The 23,425-nt window shown below is 45.2% G+C and overlaps 1 protein-coding gene across 1 annotated transcript in view; it reads left to right on the top strand.

The window, feature by feature from the left end:
• LOC137538847 (SITS-binding protein-like) overlaps positions 1–19,122 on the top strand; it is a 187,907-nt gene extending 168,785 nt beyond the window's left edge. The window contains exon 10 of the mRNA XM_068261220.1: positions 10,012–19,122. Within this exon, the coding sequence (XP_068117321.1) occupies positions 10,012–10,188 (177 nt within the window). The 3' untranslated portion in view covers positions 10,189–19,122. The remainder of the gene's footprint in view (positions 1–10,011) is intronic.
• Positions 19,123–23,425: the final 4,303 nt, after the last annotated feature.

The following is a 23,425-nucleotide window of genomic DNA, read 5'->3' as shown; positions in this document are numbered from 1 at the left end:
GTGGTGTTCCTAGCATGTAAGTGGGCTTTGCTACTAACCATTAAAGTCTGCAGGTTTTTAATTATGAATACCACTCGTGATTTGTGATTACATATGGTTATTCGACTCAAAACCGCACTGAATTCGGATATCCCTTTCACGATCACGAGTCAATTCGTAAGTGGGTGGAGTCGAATTTGTGTTTGGGGTGATCCGAGCACCTCTGCTTCCCAGTAGTGACATTTGAGTGCCTATTTGTAATTGTAAAGTGATGATAGATTGCTGCTTTAGAGCTTACCAATAATTACTGCTCATGCAGTGAATTGCAAAACCATACTTCAAGGGAACCTTAATGTGGTGGTGGACATATTTATTTTCTTTTAAACACCACCAGTTGCCTGTCAACCTGCTCATTTCTTTGGCTTCAGAAGTGTGTGAATCACACACCCGAAACAAGCATGTACCTAATCTGTGTACAGAGGTGGCAAAAGGGCAATCATTTCTTATTATTAAATGTAAGCGATACTCTTGGAAAAACAAACTGCTTCATTGAGCACATAAAAAAGGAGTATATGCAAAGCAGGATTATACTGTAAGGATTAGGCAGATCTGCATACCTCCCAACATTTTGTCATAAGAAAAAGGGACACTTTAAAACACGCCCCTGCCTCATCTCTAACCACCCCACCACCACACCCCTAACCATGCATATCAAAAAGGTTCAGAAGCAAAAGATGTTGTTGTATCATTCAGACCACACTGGTCCTTTCTATCATCAGTAGTTTTCCTCCACTTTAACATTTGAAAATAAGAAATACATCAACTTAAATGATGGGAATAAAGTTTAGAGTCTGTTAAACACTTTTTGCAGTAGAAAAAATACATACTATATTTGACGCCGTAGAAGACACATTGGAATATAAGACGCGCCTAGGTTTAAAGGGCAAAAACCAGGGGAAAAAATATATATATACTCAGCCAGGTACGTCCATATTCCAGGAGCGTCTTGTACATGTTCTCCCCTAATTGGTGTCCTCCTGTGTCCCCTATACATCCTTCTGTCTCCCCATGTGTCCTAATGTGTCCCAGGGTGTCTCCTTCTGTCCCAGCTTCTGTCCCCTTCTGTGTCAGTTCTGTCCCCAGTGTGTTAGCTCTGTCCCCTTCTGTGTCAGCTCTGTCACCTTCTGTGTCAATTCTATTCCCAGCGTGCCCGCTCTGTCCCCTTCTGTCCCAGCTTCTGTCCCAAGTGTTGTGCCCATGCTGTTCCCTTCTGCCCTAGCTTCTGTCTCCAGTGTTGTGCCCGCTCTGTCTCCTTCTGTCCCAGCTTCTGTCCCCAGTGTGTGTCCGCATTCCCCCCATGTCTCCACTTCTTCCCCCGTGTCTATTGCTTCCCCTGTGTATGTAGTAAGTGTAGCGGCTGTGTCTTACTTAATCCATGGCGCCTGCGGGGATCACAGACCTCTTCACTTCTACCTGGCTCCCCCTAGTGATGGCTTCTGCTGATGACACAATTCTGCAAAAGCCGTTACTAGAGGGAGCCACACGGAATGTAAGACACTGCCGCTACACTTGCTAATTCTACATGGGGTGGAACAGAGACACAGGGGAGGGAGCAAAGGCATGCGGACACACACTGGGTAGAGAGGGCCCGAACGGTTCGCCGGTAAACGGTTTTCAGTGAACTTCCGTGGTTCGCGATCGCAGAGAACGCAAACTTTTCCGGAAGTTCGGTTCGCCCCCATAGTGCATAGTTCACCCCCAATCAGGCTACACTCCCTCCTGGAGCCACTCCCCCCCCTTATAAAAGGCAGGCCCCGCTGGACATTATACTCACTCGTGTGCCTGCAGTAAATAGAGAAGGGACAGCTGCTGCAGTGCAGACTCTCTCATAGGGAAAGATTAGTTAGGCTCTTGTAGGCTTGTTAGCTTGCTCCTTGCTGATTCTTATTGCTAAAATATCACCCCACAACAGCTCTTTTGCTAATCTTGTTCTTGCGATTTTTTTTTTCTGTGTGTCCCACTGACACTTGTGTTGCATAGACAGCCTTGATAATCCATACTGTGTGTGTGCCACTGCCAGGCCCAGCACATTCAGTGACTACCTGTGTGTGTGACAGGTGCATATTGTAATACCCAGTACTGCATATACCTACTACCTGTTGTTCACAATGCACCCACCTACCATGCAGTGTGATATACCACTCAGTGCATACCTGTTAACTGCACATGTGTGACTGACTGCACATTGTATTAGTCAAGTCAGTGCATACCTTTCACTTCATCCCCCCCAATATGGACAAAACAAAAGGCAGAGGCAGGCCACCTGGCAGGTCTGTTTGAGGTCACGCTGTCGTGAATTCCTGCGGCCCTTGACCAAAGTACAGTGTTCAGAAGAAGGCACGTGCCATCAACCCCCAATATTGTCAGGATGTAGTTGACTATTTAACACAGAACACCTCATCTTTCTCAGCTTCGGAAGCGTGACATATCTTCCTCCTCCTGCTCTGATTCTGGCACCCCCCTTAACACTCAGTCGGCCGCCACCACCAAAGTGCCATCACCCCAGGGCTCAGCGGTGTGGACATTTTTTTGTGTGTCTGCCTCAGATGAGAGCAATGCCATCTGTACTCTCTGCCACCAAAAACTGAGCCATGGAAAGACCAAGACCCACATAGGGACAACTACCTTACGAAGGCACATGATTACAAAGCATAAACTGCAATGCGATAACCACCTGAGGGAAAGCAGCACACAAAAGCAAAGCCACACACCGCAGTGGAAGATATGCAATTATTTCTCAAAAAAGGCGATACCCAAACTGTACCGTGATGTTGAAAGGCAAGTGGTGTCATCTCTGTCACACAGCGTTGGGTCAAGGGACCATCTGACCCCGTGGTCTGCAAAGCAAGGTCAGGCCTGCCCAAAGACTAAGTCAGTCCCCAAACATAGCATCTCTGCCTGCATGCCATGTGACTGCCTGCTCCAAGACTAAGTCGCTCCCCACACAGCATCTCTGCCTGCAGGCCGCTTGACTGCCTTCTCCGCCACCACCAACAGGGTCCAGGACTCCAGGCGGATTCCTGAATTTTTAAGGCCGCTGCTAGCAGCGGCCGCTATAATAATTTTTCTGGTGCGCGTACATGCCTGCCTAATTTTTCTGGCTGCACTGCGGCTGCAACAACAAGACTAAAGGCATGTACATGTGTCAATTCCCCTTTGTGATCATTACCTTGCCACGGTGAAGGGGCTTGCGTATCACAATGAAGCAATGACCGCCGACTATATGAGTGTCTCGGGAGGGGGGGCACACCCAAGATAATAAGGTCGTTGCTTCATTGTGGACAGGCCAAATTCGATCAGCTGGACAATCACCTCAGCCTGGCAACCATATGGGCTTGAAAACCGCTATTGCCTGCACTCTCGCAATGGTACGCACCAGTCCAGCACCACCGTCACAACACAAACAGCTGTTTGCGGTGCGTTACACAGTGAGTTTGGTGTGTCAGTGTGAAGCAGTACTCTAATTACACTCCCTGATTGATGTATACACATGCAAGATGTTTTAAAGCACTTTAGGCCTGCAATTTAGCATTCAATGTGATTTCTGCCATTAAAACGCTGCTTTGCGTCAAATCCAGATTTTTCCCCGGGACTTTTTGGCGTCTATCCCACTCATCCATGCAAAAACTCAGATGTTAGACCCCTTGAAACATCTTTTCCATCACTTTTGTGGCCAGCATAAATTTTTCTAGTTTTCCAAGTTCGCCTCCCTATTGAAGTCTATTGCGGTTCGCGGAAGTTCGCGCGAACCAAACTTTTTGCGGAAGTTCGCGTTCGAGGTTCGCGAACCGAAAATCGGAGGTTCGGGCCATCTCTAACACTGGGGGCAGAAGGGGGGACTATGCAGGAAATACCTCAATGAACATTCCCAGCCTGCACAATTTCATAGACAGCAGATGCTTCAACATACTGTATATCCAGTATATGGTATGCTTCTGCTCTTCAGACAGCGCTGCATTTATTTAGTTCATTTACAAGGTGCATACATTTGCATACAATTAGAAAAAAACATGCATCAGCTTTGAATTATTAGCACCCAATTCCCACCACTCATCAAACATGGAAAATCTCTATTTGAGCAGGCCACTCACTTTTATGATTCTAATTGTAATATTTCTCTAAACTGGAATAAGAGAAATCATTAATTGCTGCTGGCCAGTATTTGAAATATGGCCAATGACTCCCTGCTAGTAAACATTCCAAAGTTTATTTGCTGAAATCACTCATGTTAGAAGATAAGTCTGGCCAAAGCTTTATGGATCATATTAGTTTCTGACACTTTGATGTTGACTTCACTGGAAGTGCTGCAGACTACTCCAAAACTTCACATCAACAAATCAAGGGGGCCCAGGCTTCCAATGTAAGAGGGAAGAGGTGAAGTGCTGTATTTTGAAGTTATGGCCAATTAGTCATTGTTTCCATTGCTGAAAGAGCCTCTGGAGCAACTGAGCTCGCCCTGACTGTTTCAGAGCTCAGCCTGTGAAAACGTCAATACCAGAAAGAGACAGAGATGTGAATATGAAGACCAAGTACCATAATAAGCATCTGCTTTATCACACTATTCTGGATTTATTTTATTTGAAATGGTCAAAGTAGTGTGTTAGATGTCTTTCCAAGGGTGTTTTCATTGCCACCAATGCTGATCATGTAAAATCAAGGCAGTTTATTCAGCAAAATATTCATAAACACTGCTTTGGGATCACATAGCACACACTACCACTAGCTGCAGTGGGTGATCGACTTTCTGACCTACTGAAAGGAATCAGAATGCATAAATAGCTGCTAACTGGCAGGATCTGTCTAAATGATACAGTCCTGAGCTCCTCAAAGGGAACTTTCATTCTTTCAGTTACTTTATTGTTGTTTTGTGCACTGAAAACACAGCCATTTCAAAGTGTTTCTAGCAAAACTACCAGACAGGTGTCCCACAGCCAGCAAATGGATTAGTCCATATGTTAAACATGAGTAACAAGCTCCTGCTCCATGCAGCTAATTACTCCTGCAGCAAGATGGGGAGTTTTTAGGCAGTCCTTACTCTAACTAGATTGTAGATTCCAGGCTTGGAAAGAAGTGCAAGTGCAGAGTGCAAGTGCAATTTACATTCTTATTCTAGGATCTGTATGCCAGCAAGACAATTAGCATTTTAGGGAGAAGCTGGAAACAGCAGATTCCATGTCTCGCAAGACAGGTTTCCTTTAAATTCAACCTTCCTATCCTAAGGGAAGTTTTCAATTATGGTACTTTTCAGACCATAAGATGCTCCTGTACAAAAGATGCACCTAGATTTAGAGGGCAAAAATCAGGGGAAAAATATACTAAATCTGGGGCATCCATGGTGCAAGGGCATCTTGAGGGCATCTCCCCCCCAATTAATATGTCCACCTAGTACCTCTTGTCCCCCTAGTACCTCTTATGTCCCCCCTATGCCCTCCTTTGTCCTCGAGTTTCCTCCTCTGTCCTCTCCTCTGTCTCCTTCTGTCCCTCTGCACCCTCTTCTTTCCCTCTGTGTCCTTCTCTGTCCCTATGTGTCCTCCTCTGTTCCCCTGTGTCCTCCTCTGTCCTTATCTGTCCTTTTCTTTCCCTTTGTGTCCTCAGCTGTTTATTCGTGTCCTCCTCCTGTGTCCTCTTCTGCCATATGTGTCCCCCTCTGTCTTCCAGACATGTAGAACCTGTGCATACCTGCAGAGGTCTGCTATTGTGACTTGGCAGCTGACCAAGCTGAGGGCGGCATTGGGCAGGCTGTGGATTGGGTGGGCTGCAGATCCCACGGAGAGCGGGAGGAGAGAGGCTCTTAACATGGCTGCTGAGGAGTGATGTGCAGACCTGTTAACCATTTCAGCCCGCAGAGATTTTTCACCTTCTGCATCAGAGCAATTTTCACCTCCCATTCATTCGCTAATAACTTTATCACTACTAATCACAATTTATTGATCTATATCTTGTTTTTTCCGCCACTAATTAGGCTTTCTTTGGGTGGTACATTTTGCTAAGAGCCACTTTACTGCAAATGCATTTTAACAGGATTAATAAGAAAAAAATTGTAAAAATTCATTATTTCTCAGTTTTCGGCCATTATAGCTTTAAAATAATCCACGCTACCATAATTAAAACCTATGTATTTTATTTGCCCGTATGTCTCGGTTATTATACCTTTTAAATTTTATCCCTATCACAATGTATGGCACCAATATTTTATTTGGAAATAAAGGTGCATTGTTTCCGTTTTGCATCCATCACTATTTACTAGTGTAATGATCTGTTCAGCTGTCTGCACAGGCAGACAGCTGTTTGACCATTTTTTAGGTCTAAGTGCTGCAGGTCTCTGGAAAAGAGACCTGTCGTCACTTTGCAAGTTTCAGAGTTGCTCTGCTGGTGAGGAATTTGCATACACTTGTCATGCAAATTGCTTAGCTGCTTCCTTTGATGGCTTGCAGTATAAATACCTTTTGCTTCCAGAATTCCTTGCTGGTCATGATGGTTTGTTCCTGCTAACTCACCTGGAGTATCAGCCTTTGCTATTGTTTGCTAAGATTATCTTAGAGTAATTCCTTGGGACTGCACTAGGCATCCCTTCTAGCGTAGTCAGATTGTATTATCTGTTTTGCCTTGTACTGTCTATCTGTTGCGGTTGTCTTGTCGCCAGCGGCAGTCGACAGGAAATCGTTCTGTCTGTTGGGATCGCATTCGCCCTAGCGGTAGTGGCGGTGGTCCCTTCTGTACTCCGTCTTAGGGGTGCAAGCCAGAGCAGCGGTTGCTACTGGTTGCTCCATCAGTCTGTCTGTCTGGATCGCATCCGCTCTAGCGGTAGTGGCGGTGGTTCCTTCTGTACTCTGTCTGTGGCACTCTGTACTCTGTGGGAGCATAGGCCAGAGCTGCGGTTGCTACTGGCTACTCCTTCTGTCTGTCTTGTCTGGTACGAATGCTTGCTGTATCCTCGGTGAGGTAACCATTTAGCAAGCGTTTGCGTTCTCTATTTCGTGTTTGTGTTACATTGGTTAGTTAGAGTGGCACGCTTGTCACTGGGCACCTAACGCACGGTGATCGTGTCTTAAACGCGTTCTCTGTTGTGAATGAGTGCGGAGTTCGCGTTTAGCTAGCGTTTGTTATTTTCCTTGGCGTTCTGATCATTGTTATTTGCTGTGTCTTTCTTGCTACACTTGTGCTCTGTCTTACTCGGTCTTGTGTCACTATTGGCAATCACCACTCTTGCGATTGCGTTCCCACTTCGTTTCCGCTGTTGTGTGTTCACCGTCGCCGGGTGGCGACTAGATTGGTGGACATGCATACATTCTGTCTCTGTGCTCACTTCTCTCTACAGGTGCATTGCACCAAAGCTGGGTTCTGTCGTTTTACACACTTGTGGAGGACTTCCGCAGTGTCAGCGCACATCTTGTGCGCTGACCATGGAGATAGTTCCACAATCGTTACAACTAGCTTATAATTTAAAAAATGTTTGTAGTATACCCCTTCAAATGCATATTTAAAAAGTTCAGACCCTTAGGTAACTGTTTATGTCTTTTTTTTTTTTATTGTAATTTTTATTTTTTCACCATTAAAAATTTTATTTGGGTAATATTTTGGTGTGGGACATAAACAATTACTTTTTAATGTTGTTATGTGTGTAAATTGTAATGTAAAAATATGCAGATGTAGTTTTACTATTTGGCCACACTTCACTTTTGTTTTCTCTCCTTGTACTTCCCGCTAAGCGGAAGTACAAGGGGGATGCGTAAATTTTTTCGGGCAGAAGAACTGAAGCCTTACGGGTGAGTGCTTCGGTTTTTCTGCGGGGGACAGGGATCGGTGATCGGGAACCATGTTCCCTTTCACTGATCCCAGGGCTGCCGGGGGACACAACGGGGGCACGGGGGCGCTACCGCGATCGCACGCGTGAGCGCGCCTAAGCGCGGGTGCGCAGGAGAGCAGCCGCCCGGAAGTGAGCTTCATGTCTGGGCGGCTGAAATGGTTAACCAGCTGAGCGGTCTGGACAAGCTCAGCTCGTCCAACACCGCCAGCGGCTGCCGCTCAGGCCCTGCTGGGCCGATTTTAATGAAATAAAAAGCAGCACACGCAGCCGGCACTTTGCCAGCCGCGTGTGCTGCCTGATCGCCGCCGCTCTGCGGCGATTCGCCGCGAGCAGCGGCGAAAGAGGGTCCCCCCAGCCGCCTGAGCCCAGCGTAGCCGGAACAAAAAGTTCCGGCCAGCGCTAAGGGCTGGATCGGAGGCGGCTGACGTCAGGACGTCGGCTGACGTCGATGACGTCACTCCGCTCGTCGCTATGGCGACGATATAAGCAAAACAAGGAAGGCCGCTCATTGCAGCCTTCCTTGTTTATTCTGGGCGCCGGAGGCGATCGGAAGATCGCCTCCGGAGCGCCCTCTAGTGGGCTTTCATGCAGCCAACTTTCAGTTGGCTGCATGAAATAGTTTTTTTTTTATTTAAAAAAAACCCTCCCGCAGCCACCCTGGCGATTTAATCAGAACGCCAGGGTGGTTAATCATGGCTGCCCGCTTAGTTACTGGCGCCAATGGTCCCGCGGGTGGGACCATGATGCCATCACTGCACTAGGTCAATCACTGAACTTGCTTAGTTAATATACAATACTATAGTAGTTACTGTATATAGTATTTATGATAAGTATATGCCTCGGTGCTTAAACCATGTATACTCTCCTCTGTTGTGCCTGCAGTCACCCAGTGCTCACAGTGGCCACCACCAAAGCATAAAAACCACAATCAGGCTCTTACTTCACTGCGCAGGGAGGTACACTTTAATAAAACACATAAAACAAATTAAAATAACAACTCACATTGAGGGTCCATGCACACTGGACTCTGTTTGCATGAAATTGTAATTAAGGTATTGCACTAACCCCAAAATAAAGTCCACCTTAAATCCACTGCCACTACTGGCATTACAGGAAGAAATGCCAGCTCTCCTCTTCCGACCAAGGTTTTGGCCTTCTGCCGTCATCAGGCCTTCCGCCGTCATTGATTCCCCTTTAATTTGTTTTACAGTCTGTGTTTTATTGAAGTGTACCTCCCTGTGCAATGAAGTAAGAGCCTGATTGTGGTCTTTATACTTTGGTGGTGGCCACATCACTCTGTTTTGTGAGCACTGGGGGACTGCAGGCACTACAGAGGAGAGTGTACATGCTTCAAGCACTGAGGCATATTGTGGAGTGGGAGCCTCTGGCAACTAGCGATGAGCAGAAATTACTCATCATTATCGTAATACGTAATTTTGGGGGAACAGTGTAAGCAATTTAGCAGTTAATTGTTCCCATTCATAATTACGCACAAATTTATGCGTAATTTTGTGGCAAATTTGGTGGTGAATAGCAAAGCCTCTATACTTGCCATTGCTACCAAAATTGCTACATATGTTAAGAAAGATAGTGGGTACAAGTTACAAAAAGAATTGTTCAAAAATACTATGTAGTTTTTGAGAAAATCTATTTTAAAAATACCAATTTTTAAACCCATTTTTCTAGGTTTAAAAAACATTTTTCTTTGCATATTTAAAATCCATTTTCTCAAAAACAACAAGGTCTTTTTGAAAAATTTTTTTTACTTGTACCCAATATCCTCTGTAACATATGTAGCGATTTTGGTAGCAATAGCATGTATGGGGGCTTAGCTATTCACCACCAAAGTTGGCACAAAATGACATGTAAATTACACGTAAATTCATGCGTAATTACGAATGATTTCACAAAGCAAATTAAATTACGAATTTGTAATTACGTGTATGCAAAAATGTCTGTGTAATTTTGCGTAATCGTTCACTACTGGCAGTTGTATTTCTGGTTCAGCGCTTATCTCACCACCTACCAAGTAGTTCTTAATGCTTTGTGTAGTGCAGAACTTTGTTTAAGTCGAGAAGGTGGCAAGTTGGTAACTGGCAACTTTGCGGCTCTATTCATTTTCATATGGTAAAAACTCAGCTCTGATGCAATTACTCTCTTTACAGATGCTGGTTGCACCAATCACTAGAAAAGGTCACCTCTACAGAGACATTTATCTTCCTGGAAAGGACTATTTATGGATGGATGCAAATACTTCACAAGTGTTTGATGGAGGAACAATTCTGAGAAGCTATAGCATTGGCCTACAGGATCTGCCAATGTTTATAAAGAAAAATTTATAGAAGCAAAATCATTAAAGGTAGTCATTAGACTTCTGTTGTTGGTTTCTCCCCAACACTGGCAGCTTAAATGCATTTGAACAGGGCATGAGAAATTAAGATCCCAGCTGAAAAGTTTGGGTTCCTGAGTTTAAGTACCGCATTTTTTTGAATATTAAACGCTCCTGACTTTAAGACACACCAAGATTTAGAGGGCAAAAATCGGGGGGAATAAAAGTACTAATCCTAGGTGCATCTATAGTGCAGGGACGTTTTATGACCTTTTGCCTTTCCACCCAAACTGTCTCTAAACTACTCTATCTAAGCTACACTAACCAGCTAAAATATACTAATCCCTGCTATCCTACCAGCTAAGCTACACTAAACACTGCACTAACACAACACTGCAGGGCTGCCATCAGAAATTTTGGGGGCCCTCACACATCATCAGGCCTGGCCACCCCCTTTCTGGGCTCCCCCACTGGTTGCTGTGACCGCCCACTTGCCACCCCACCCCCGTGTCCGTGCGCAAAGTGTGCATGGCTCCGACACTGAAGAAAGCGGCATGCACAGCGTGATGCGGCAAAAGTGGGCGTAACCATGGTATGTTGTGGGTAGAGCCATATATTAGCAAAATACAGGTAGTCCCCGGTTAACAAATGAGATAGGGACTTGTAGGTCGGTTCTTATCCTTTATCCGTTCTCTTTTGTCCCCCTCTTGACCTCATGTTCCCATTTCATCTCTTTTCTCCAAGTCCCTTTTTTGTCCACCTCTTTCCCCAGTCATGCCCCAGTATAGGTAGCCAGGTATAGGTGGTGCCCCAGTATAGGTAGCTAGGTATAGGTGGTTCCAGCCCCAGTATGGGTATCCAGGTATAGATGGTGGGCCAGTATAGGTAGCCTATAGCCAGATATAGGTGGTGCCCCAGTATAGGTAGCCAGGTATAGGTGGTGCCCCAGTATAGGTAGCTAGGTATAGGTGGTTCCAGCCCCAGTATGGGTATCCAGGTATAGATGGTGGGCCAGTATAGGTAGCCTATAGCCAGATATAGGTGGTGCCCCAGTATAGAAAGTCCACTGTAGCGGGCTCACTCATCTGCTCCCCACATTCAAGCGCTGATGTCACCCTTGTTTCAGTGCTTGAACGCGGTGTGCTGGTTAGTGAGCCACAGGCCCGCAGCCAGCACATGCGCCCTTCCAGTGCTTTGGAGGAGAGGGGGCCAGGGCCCCCAGAAGCCCTGGACCCCTCAATGTAGTGTCAGTTGTCCCCCCCCCCCCCTGATGGCTGCCCTGCAACACTGTACTGTACTAACACTACACTGTACTATTATTACACTAACACTAAACTAACACTTCCATACTGCACCTGATCCTGTCGCCACACCTCTTTCCCCCTCACTCGGGTCCTGTGGATGGCAACACACTCCTCTTCTAAGTAAGTAAGTGCTACCTGCGCACTCTGCACTTCTTTTACCGTATAATCAGAATATGAGGTGCACCCACTTTTTCCCCACAGATTTGGGGGAAGAAAAAGTGCATCTTATATTCCGAAAAATACAGTAATCTAATTCATTTCAAGAAAAGAAGAATTAAAGTCAAATTAAATAGAGCAACTCATTGAGTAAAAGAAGCAATGTTTTAAAACCCTACATTTTAAAGTAAAATGGTTTTGAATATATAGGGCCTGATCCAATTTACTTTTTCTCGCAGGTTTTCTCCTAGATGTTATTTTCATATCTTTTCAATAAAATGCCTTTTAAGCCACCAGCAAGCCAGAAAATACTGTAGTACTTCTACCCCTACTGTTCGGTACTTTTTCAATTGCGGAGAGCTAAAAAATTATTTTAAACAGAAGATGAAAGATGATCTCCTAGGAGAAAAAGTGAATTGGATTGGTCCCATTGGGCTTCATTCACAAAGCCGTGATAACTCTTATCACGGTCGCACTAGCAAGTTGCGCGCTTCTATGGAGGCTAGTGAGTGACTATCACTGCAGATGTCCTTGTTAGATCTCTGAATAACAAATCTACTAGGCTCCTGGAAATCTCTGGGCTTGCGCAAAAAGTGGGATCAGTGCATGGGCTTACTTCCTCCACAGGGTCTCCAACACTACGTCTTGCTGTCTGGCCTGTTCAAAGAACTAGAGTCTCTAGCAAAAGAATAACGTGCCCCAGAAATTCCACTGATCCAGGCCTCAACCTGCACTTCCATCCCACAAATGCAGCCCCGACTTCCTTTACTATTATTTCTGCATGAGGTAGACCCACACAGGATAAAACAGCAGGTATAAGCGATGATATAGCACTCAATTCCAACCAATCAAAAACCTTTGTTTCCATTTTATACTACATTAATTTGCTTGTGAATGGAAGAGAATGGCAGAACAGTGCATAGTGAATAAGAATATAGAAGGTGATAAGATAAACTCAATTGACTACTGTCTATAAAGTGTTTTACAGTCTACTGTATACTAGACTTACAGAGTAAACTCAGCAGGCCTGCTTGGACAGCGATCCCTGGGCAGATTGCTTTAGACAGCTCCACCATTGTTCGCTCCACCTACTTCCCTTGCATAGGAAAAATACACATCGCCAGCCTATAGGCTAATGATGCATTGCCCAAGGGAGATGCATGTGGTCCAGTATTAGTCATGGAGAGAATCCGAAGACATAACAACAAAAGTTGTTTAGGTGATACTTTTAATAACTAACTGTACAAGATTTTTCTGCAAGCTTTCAAAACTTTAAGTTTCTTCTTCAGGCATGTTTCAGAACTGGTTCAGAACTATACCTTACTAACTGTTTTAAAAGCTTGCAGAAAAATCTTGTACAGTTAGTCATTAAAGGTATCACCTAAACAACTTTTGTTTCCCAAGGGGTCAGGTACCAGCCCCAATGGCTCGTACAAGGCTTTAGAGAAGAGAAACTTTTGTCCACATTGCTTTTTATTATGCACTTATCATTCAGGTAGAATAGAGAGGTGAATGAGAGAATCAAAATTAGGGGTAGAAGTTGAATACAAATAAAATATGATTAGTAGTGAACGATGAAGAAATTAAAGGTGCATATATACAGTATGCATAATTTCTGTCATTTGTATCTTTTAGGATCCGATAGCTAGAGCAACAGTTAAGGACACACAGATTCATTGCTGATTTGGAGAAAAGAGTAGGGATAATGTTGTGATTGTGAAGCAACTTGAGGTGGAAGGAATAAAGAGGGGTACAATGCAGTCACCATCAATGTAGCCTAATGAACTGGCACGCTGCATTTATAGATGACCTTGTGGGCCACGATTCTTGGGCCAAGGGAAACTGATGGAATATATCTAATATAGCTAGTGCCGGGCATGCCAGAATGAGGACGTTAGACTTAGGAGATTTGTAGGGGTTTCATGAGGGGGTTTCATGAAAAAGAGTAGTAGAGACTCAGCACCCATCCTCCCCTAGATAATCAATAAGAAGTGATGGAGAGAGCTCTGTGGAGCACAAATAAAAATCCAAGAGTCCAAAGACTGAGTGAACTTTTGACCTTTATAAAAACTTGAGTACCTTAAAAACTATAAAAGGTAGAATGATGATTTTTGCAGCACAAATGAGCACAAACACAACACTATCCAACCATGGACACCATTTTCATGCCTGTAGGCTGTTGTATGGGGGCTTGGTGATGTTATTGTCAGGAGAACAAAAAAAATGTGCTATTACCTTCAAAATGAAAGCAGCACAAATCTTAATTTTTGCAGCACAAATGGGCACAAACATAGCACTAACAAAACATGATGAGATTTTTATTTCTACAGATTGTAGGGAGGCAGCTTCACGGAGCCATTGGAGCAAGGCAACCCATCATCAACCAGCAATGTGTACCCATAACTAATCTCACAGAGTTATCTGTATGCATACAATCGTGACACTAATGAATGCTTACTGACAATGTTGACCTCGCTTGCAGAGACACAAAGTGGGAACTTGTGTCTTGGAGAGTAGAGATGACCCGAACCTCCAACCACCTGGAATCCTGGACCCTGTTGGTGGTGGCGGAGAAGGCAGTCAAGCGGCCTGTGGGCAGAGGTGCTGTGTGGAGAGCAACTTAGTCTTGGGGCAGGTAGAGATGCTGTGTGTGGTGACGGACCTAGTCTTGGAGTGGGCAGTAGGCCTCCGGGATTCATGCCTCATTCATTTTGATAAAGGTGATAAAGGTGAGGTACTGAACACTTTTGTGACTTAGGCGACATCTCTTCTCAGTGACAATGCCTCCAGCTGCGCTGAAGGTCCTTTCTGATAGGATGCTTAAGGCAGGGCAAGACAGAAGTTGGATGGCAAATTGGAACAGCTCTGGCCACAGGTCAAGCCTGCGTATCAAGTAGTCCAAGGGTTCATCGCTGCTCACAGTGTCTACATCCACACTTAAGGCCAGGTCGTCAGCTACCTGCCGGTCCAGGTGTTGGTGGAGGGTGGATCTGGAAGCATTAAGGCGAGGCATTGGACTAAAGAATGTCTGCATGTCCGACATTACCATGAGATCGCTGGAGCATCCTGTCCTTGCCTGGGTGGACATCGGAGAAGGATTACTGGCAGTGGTACCTTTATTGCGTGTGCTGTGACATCACCCTTAAACGCATTGTAAAGCATAGTTGTTAGCTTGTTCTGCAAGTGCTGCATCCTTTTTGCCTTCAGGTGAGTTGGTAATATGTCCGCCACTTTGTGCCTATAGCTAGGGTCTAGTAGCGTGGCCACCCAGTACAGCTCATTCCCCTTGAGTTTTTTTATACGGGGGTCCCTCAACAGACTGGACAGCATGAAAGACACCATCTGCACAAAGTTGGATCCAGACGTACTTTCCATCTTCTCTTGCTCTTCCTCAGTGACATCAGGTAAGTGTGATGATCCGCTCAGCTGGCTGCACAGGCAGACAGCTGTTTGTCCATTCCTCTAGTCTGTGGGCTGCAGGTCTCTGGAACAGAGACCTGTCTTTCCATTGCAAGTTTCTGGTCTGTTCTCTTGCTGGGGAATTTGCATACATTCGTTATGCAAATCCCCTACCTGCCTTCTTTGATGACTGGCACTATAAGAGCTTTATGTTTCCCAGAAGGCTTTGCTGGTCATTTCCCTTCCATGCTCTGTTCCTGATGGACACTGCTGGAGTGTCAGCCATTGCTATCTAGTATAGTTAATTCCTGGGGGTTGCTTTTGGATCCCCTTCTAGCCCAGTCAGGTTGTATTATCTGTATTGCCTGTTCTGTCTTGTCTTGCCTGTTGCCATTGTCCTGCCCCAAAGGTGGTCGACAGGAAATGGTTCTGATCTCTGTTCTTGGAGTATAGCTGGTGCAGCGGTTGCTACCAGCTATCTCTTCTCTTCTGTCTCCTGGGATCGCGCTAGCTACTTTTCGCTAGCGCTGGGGATCCTTCTGTTCTGTCTTCTGGAATCGCGCTAGCTACTTTTCGCTAGCGCTGGGGATCCTTCTGTTCTGCTACTCTGTACCTGGATCACGCTGGTCACTTTTCGCTAGTGCTGTGGATCCTATCTCTCGTTTGTCCCTGTTTTCGTGTGTCTGTCTTGTCCGCTACGCTTGCTGCAGGCTCGGTGAGGTAACCGTTAAGCAAGCGCTCGCGTCCTCTGTTTCATGTTTGTCTGTTAATGGTTAGTTAGGCGTGCTTGTCTCTATTGTGCTTATCACGTGGAGATCGCGCATAACCGCGTGCACTGTTGCGAATGAGTGCGGTGTTCACGGTTAGCTAGCGTTTATTATTTTCCGTATCTCCTTATTGTATTTGCTGTGCCTTCGCTACCCTCGTATTCTATTCTGATCTGCCTTGTGTCACGTCTGGCGATCGCACCTCTCGCGATCGCGTTCCTATTTCGTATCTGCTGTTGTGTGTGCGCGGTCGCGGGGTGGCGACTGGATTGGCGCACACACATACAACCTATCCCTTTGCTCAATCTCATTCGCAATCGCCTCTCTTGCGATTGCGTTCTGCGCTTCGTACAATTCCTGTCTGGCACTTGTGGAGGTACAGAGGATTGGTTCCTCTGCACTCCCCAGCGCCATCTGCCGACAGGAATTTCCCTCTACAGGTGCGTAGCACCTTTTGCTGGGTGCCTGCAAATATACGCTTGTGGAGGATTTCCGCCGTGTCAGCGCACGCGTTGTGCGCTGATCACGGAGAAAGTTCCACAATCGTTACAGTAAGTCAACCTCTTCCCCCCAGCCACGAACAATACCACGGGAACATTGAGCAGCACAAGCCCCCTACGACGCCTGCTGCGGTTGTTCTTCTGCCACCGCCTCCTCCTCCAAAGAAACACCTTCCTCATCATCCGAGTCTGATTCCTCTTCCCACATGACTCTTCCTCCTCCTCCCCCTCTGTGCTGCCGCAGGTGTTGAGGAAACATCTGGTTCTGATGCGAATTGATCCCACAACACTTCCTCCCGTAACTGTTCCTCTTCACGCTCCTTCACAGCTTAATCCACCACTCTACGCACGGCACGCTCCAGGAAGTAAGCGTACGGGATCAAGTCGCTGATGGTGCCTTCACTGCAACTCACCAGGTTGGTCGACCTCCTCAAACGGACGCATGAAGTGAGACTGTAGAGGTACTTACTGGGTGATGGCTTTCTCCTGTTCTAGCAGGTGAGAGAACATAAGGAAGGTCGAATTCCAGCGAGTCGGGCTATCGCAAATGAGGCGTCCCACCGGCAACGTTTTTCTCCACTAAATCTCGGCAAAGTGTGCCATGGCCGTGTAAGAACATCTGAAATGCCCACACAGCTTCCTGGCCTGCTTCAGGACGCCTGGGTACTTTGACACAAATCTTTGAATAACTAGATTCAGCACATGTGCCATGCAGGGTACATTTGTCAGCTTTCCCAAATTAAAAGCGGAAATGAGATTGCTGCCATTGTCACGCCACGTTGCCGATCTCCAGCTGGTGCCGGGTCAGCCACTGATCCACCTTTTTGTTAAGAGCAGCCAGGAGAGGTGGTCCAGTGTGACTCTCCGCTTTGAGGCAAGACATGTCTAAGATGGCGTGACACCATCGTACATGGCATGCAGCATAGGCCCTGGGGAGCTGGGGCTGTGTAGCTGGAGAGGAGATCGCAGCACCAGTAGAGTTGAACTGCCACTCAGCCAAGGAGGATGAGGATGACGACAGTGAAGAGGATGTAGCAGGAGGAGAGGAGGTGGCAGGAGGCCTGCCTGCAAGCCGTGGAGGTGTCACAAGTTGGTCCGCTACACAGCCATGTACTCCCTGCTTGCCATCGGTCACCAGGTTGACCCAATGGGCAGTGTAAGTGATGTAGCGGCCCTGACCGTGTTTGGCAGACCAGGCATCAATGGTCAGGTGGACCCTTGACCCAACGCTGTGTGCCAGAGATGACACCACTTGCCTCTCCACTTCACGGTACAGTTTGGGTATCGCCCTTTTAGAGAAATAATTGCGGCCTGGCATCTTCCACTGCGGTGTTCCAATGGCCACAAATTTACGGAAAGCCTCAGAGTCCACCAGCTGGTATGGTAACAGCTGGCGAGCTAACAGTTCTGCCAAGCCAGCTGTCAGACGCCGGGCAAGGGGGTGACTGGCAGAAATTGGCTTCTTCTGCTCAAAGATTTCCTTCACAGACAGCTGGCTGCTGTAGGCAGAGCAGCAGGAACCGCTGAAGGTCAGAGGCGCAGTGGAGGAGGGTGGCTGTAAAGGTGCAAGGGAGAAAGCAGCTGAAGATGATGCACCTGAAGGAGGAAGAGTAGAAGGAGGGTGGATTTTCTTTTGTGTGCTGCTTTTCCTCAGGTGCTCTTCCCATTGCAGTTTGTGCCTTTTCTCCATGTGCCTTCGTAAGGCACGTATCCCTACGTGGGTGTTGGCCTTTCCACGGCTCAATTTTTGGAGGCAGAGAGAACAGATGGCATTGCTCCAATCTGAGGCAGACACACTAAAAAATTTCCAAACCGCTGAGCCCCCCTGGGCTCAGACCTGCCAGGTGGCCTTCCTCTGGGTCTGCCTCTACCTCTGCCTCTACCTGTTTTGTCCATTTTGTCCATATCGGGGGGAGGAAGTGAAAGGTATATCACACTGTGTGTGCTCACTTAGGTGAGTGGGTGCACTGAAATGAACAAGGGGTAGGTATATGCAGTGATGGGTATTACAATGTGCACCTGTCACACACAGACAGGTACCGGACAGGCACAGCAACACTGCATGTGCTCACGTAGGTGGGTGGGTGCACTGAAGTGAACAACAGGTAGTAGTAGGTATATGCAGTGATGGGTATTACAATGTGCACCTGTCACACACAGACAGGTACCAGACAGGCACAGTGACACTGCATTCACTCACGTAGGTTGGTGCACTGAAGTGAACCACAGGTAGTAGTAGGTGTATGCAGTGATTGGTATTACAAAGTGTACCTGTCACACACAGACAGGTACCGGACAGGCACAGTGACACTGTGTGCGCTCACGTAGGTGGGTGGGTGCACAGTGAACAGGTAGGCATATGCAGTGGGTATTACAATGTGCTCCTGTCACACACAGACAGGTACCGGACAGGCACAGTGACACTGCGTGTGCTCACGTAGGTGGGTGGGTGCACAGTGAACTGTTGTAGGTATATGCAGTGATGGGTAATGTGCACCTGTCACACACACAGGTAGTCACTGAATGTGCTGGGCCTGGCAGTGGCACACACAGTAGGAATTACCAAGGCTGTCTATGCAACACAAGTGTCTGTGGGACAAACACACAAAAAAAATAGATCACAAGAACAAGATTAGCTTTCAAAAGAGCTGTTGTGGGGTGCTTTTTTAGCAATAATAGTCAGTAAGGAGCAAGCTAAAAAGCCTCCAAGAGCCTAACTAAGCTTTCCCTATGAGAGTCTGCAGCAGCTATCCCTTCACTAATTACTGCAGGCACACGAGTGAGTGAAAAGCCTGACACTGTCTGCCTTTTATAAGGGGGGGGGGGGGGGGGGGCTCCAGGAGGGAGTGTAGCCTAATTGGCTACAATGTGCCTGCTGACTGTGATGTAGAGGGTCGAAGTTGGCCATCATGATGCACTATGTGGGCGAACCGAACTTCCGGAAAAGTTTAGGGTTCTCCGCCATCGCGAACCCTGGAAGTTCGCCGGGAACCGTTTGCCAGCAAACCGTTCGGGCCATCTCTATTGGAGAGCTGACTGGATAAGGGCCAGCTCTAGAGTTTATAGTTCTCTTAACTACAGGACACACTTATTTGATACTGTTATGAACACTAAGAGAGACAATCATTAGGATTGGGGGAGGACAAGGAGTTGAGGGTAGGCTCTAAGCTCATAAGTCATTATCAGAATGTTCTCAGCAATAAAAAAATCAGTTATGTACAAACCCAACCACATGTACTGGTTCCCTCTAAAACTACCTACTGTACCACGTCAAAGTTAGTAAGAATAGAAGAGTCTTTTTTTATATAGAGATGATTGCACTTGGCTGTAATATGATTGCTGTAACCATATTTCTGTGTTTAGTTTTTAATGTTCTGCTTCCCAGTTTAGTTTGTACATGATTACTGGTAACGTTACTTCACCTTAACCACTTAAGTCTATCTGGATGGATATATCCATCCAGATACACTGTGCAGCTGCCTGAGGCACGCAATCGCATGCGTTCCCGCGCGTGCTCCCACTGCCTGCCATTATCCCCCTGATCAGTGAATGGGAATATAATTCCCATTCACAGATCTAAGTCCCCCGCAGAAAAACCGACGCTCTCTAATCAGAGAGCGCGGTATTTCTGAAAAAAAAAATCACAGCCTCCTTGTAGTTTCTGGTAGCGTGATCATACGCTCCAGGACTTTTTGGACTGTGGCCACCTTGTGGCCAGATAGTAAACTATACCCACATACATTTTTTACATTAAATTAAATTATTTTACATTTAAAATTATCTGTTTCCCTCCCACACCAAAAATTACCCAAATACATTTTTTTATTAAAATAAATAAAAAGTACAATTAAAAAGGACATAAATAGTTACCTAAGGGTTTAAACTTTTTAAATATACATGTCAAGAGAGTATCTTATTATATTTTTTTAAATAATAAGCTTGTAAATAGTGATGGATGCAAATTGAAAAAATGCACCTTTATTTCTAAATAAAATATTGGCGCCATAAATTGTGATAGGGACATAATTTAAATGGTGTAATAACCGGGACAAATGGGCAAATAAAATGCATGCGTTTTAATTACGGTAGCATGTATTAATTTTAAACTATAATGGCCAAAAACTGAAAAATAATGAATTTTTTTCCTTTTCTTTCTTAATCTTCCTGTTAAAATGGATTTAGAAAAAAATAATTCTTAGCAAAGCTTAATTAGTGGCGGAAAAACAAGATATAGATCAATTAATTGTGATAAGTAGCAATAAAGTTATTGAAGAATGAAAAGGAGGTGAGCTTTGCTCGGATGCATATGATTTTCGACACTGTAGGCTGAAGTGGTTAATGTGATGTGCAATTATTATTTGTTGTGAAGCTAAACTAATGATCTCATTGCTCTATTTATTTCAAAGAAAGTACAACTGCAAAATCTACCTCTTTGTACATAGATAAAAATTCTCTCTTGTAATACCTGTTTTATACGTTTCAAATTAAAGTTCTGGTGCTTAGTTGTCACTCATTAAAGGCTTACACTCCACTTACTTTGGTTGTGCTTTTTTCTTTTTTTTTTTTGTAACATGAATTTCAACATAAAACAAAAACTGTGTCTCATACAAACTTTATTTCCTATTTCTTACATTTCTGAATTTGTATGTGGAAAGGTGTTGCTGCATTTTGCATCGAATATGACACAGTATGGATAATTGTAGGGAATTAAGTGTGAAGTAGGAGGCATCCTCCATCACCACTTTTACCCATGAACAGTGAGGAGCGAAAATGCAGATATTCTTTTCACATTAATTTTAGCAATAATTATATTAATTTCCACTTTGGAGCAAAAATTCCATTGAAAATGATCTTGCAAGCAAGTGGTAGACCCAGCACTCTCAATGGAGATAAGCGTGCTATAGCTGATCAGAACTTGTTGCTCATCAAGTTCAAAAATAGCAAAAAAAGAGATATCAGCAGCAGCGCTACAGTGAAAAAGTTAGCTCTTTTATTAGTGCAGTAAAATCATGTGGCAAAGATAGAGCTGGAGGCAACTACAGCCCGCTGTTTCGAAGCGACATGCTTCTTCTTCAAGTTGCAAGCTCATAATGACAAACAATGTTCTCATACCTTCTTAAATATGGCCACACATTCAAATGTCAGCCAATCCACAAATGAGACTTGAGAAGTGACCAATCAGAGCAGACCAAAAGAATAGAGGACCTGATGGGGAACTTCAGTACACAGGAAGTACAACCCACAAGTGACCTCACTGCAAGAAAACACTCCCATAAGAAAAACGGCTGCTAAACCACACCCAAAACGGACCTGATGGGGAACTGCCATGTATGCGTAAAAATCACCTGATGCGTAAAAATGTACGCATAAACCCCAAACGCGAAAACGCATGAAAACAGTATGCTAAAGGCATCCACAATGAATGCCAACAAGAAAAGACGCAGAAAAAGCGTAAAAATATACGCAAAAAATCTAGGAACGCGTGGAAGAATAATGCGTAAAAACCTCTGAATAAATGCTAACAAAGCGTACGCGTAAAAAGAGGACCTTGAATATTTAAAGCGACACAGCATAGACTTGGATCTACATGCGAAAGCTCTGGTGGAATACTTTCATGCTGGACGTATCCCTCGTCATGTTAGGGCCAATGTAGCCCCCCTGCTTTTTCCTAAAGATACGGCCTTTGTCAATATCTGGGAACGTATATGGAATAAAGCGAGCTTTGATGCCATGGTACATACTGTAGCCAGAATCAAACAGGAGTTACCAATTCTGGACACTAAGATTCAAAATGTCGAGGAAGAACTTGAGCTCTTGATGTCCGCAGAGGACCTCGATGCCTTTTTAGATCATTTGCAAACTAAAATGGATCTTTATCAAAAGAATGGCGAGGAAAATAAGCGGATGAAATTTCATCGAGACTCTAAAGATTACACCTCCGGATATGTATATGCCTGGCAAAAGTCATCTGGCTCACGCCGCAGACGTTTTCCTGGAAGTAAACCTCACAAGCCCAAGAGGCCGGGTCATCCCAGTGATGGTTCTCCTGCGTCTGGCGCTAATGGATCTTCAAGTGAGGGTCAATCATCTTCTAGAGATGCCTCTCCTCGTCCGACACAACGAAAAAAACGACGAGGTGGCAGGAGAATCCGACGGAGGTTCCAGCAACAAGAGAGACGTGCAACAATCTTCGAAGAGAGTGTTGAGACAACGCAAGAATTAGTGGTTAACATGTCCTCATATTCCCTTACTGATATTGAGACACGAGCAATTAGTCATGGACTATCCTACTGTCCTACAAGATTACCCGATTTTTTTCAACTTGAACAGGAGTGTTTTCGACTTTTCAGATCTCTTAAATTGAAAGTATTTTTTTCTAATAATCCAATGCCGAGTAGATTCTCCCCAGCTGATGATGACTCTTTACATCTTCGAGACTTTGGTCTCAGGAACAAGAGTTCATTTATGCCACCGAGTAATCCTGTTGTGGAACTGTTTTCTAGGAATGTTATGGATGACCTTAGGAAGGTGGAACAAGATTTCAAGCAAAAACATACTCAGGTTCACTTCAATATGAGTAAACAGGAAAGAGAGGCATTGACAGCCTTATGACAAAATGATGCCATCACCATCTGCGCTGCCGATAAAGGCGGTGCAGTGGTGGTGCTTGATACATCCTATTATCAAGAGGAGATATTGAACCAACTGGCCCAACAAGAGGTCTATTTGAAACTTGGTGGTGATCCTCTAGCCAATATTATTCGAAGAATAGATCACCTTCTTGATAAAGCTATCCAACAGGGTATTATTGATAGTGACCTGAGAAGATTTCTCAAAAAAGAGTATCCAGCTACTCCCACTTTCTATATTCTTCCCAAAATTCACAAGAATCCACGCCGGCCACCAGGGCGACCCATTGTGGCCGGCGTGGATTCTGTGTTTGTACCTTTAGCAGTTTTCTTGGATAAACTTCTTCAGCCTTTAGTTATTGGGCTGGATTCACATTTAAGGGATACTTCGATGTTTCTTAGTAGATTGAGTTCATTGGATGTTGGGGATGAGGATGTTCTTCTTGTTACATTGGATGTTGAGAGCCTCTACACCTCCATCCCACATGATGGGGG

Source organism: Hyperolius riggenbachi, chromosome 11 (assembly GCF_040937935.1).
Source record: "Hyperolius riggenbachi isolate aHypRig1 chromosome 11, aHypRig1.pri, whole genome shotgun sequence".
NCBI lineage: Eukaryota > Metazoa > Chordata > Amphibia > Anura > Hyperoliidae > Hyperolius > Hyperolius riggenbachi.
The sequence above is the reverse complement of the archived record's forward strand: the minus strand, read 5'-3'. Positions and strand labels throughout refer to the sequence as shown.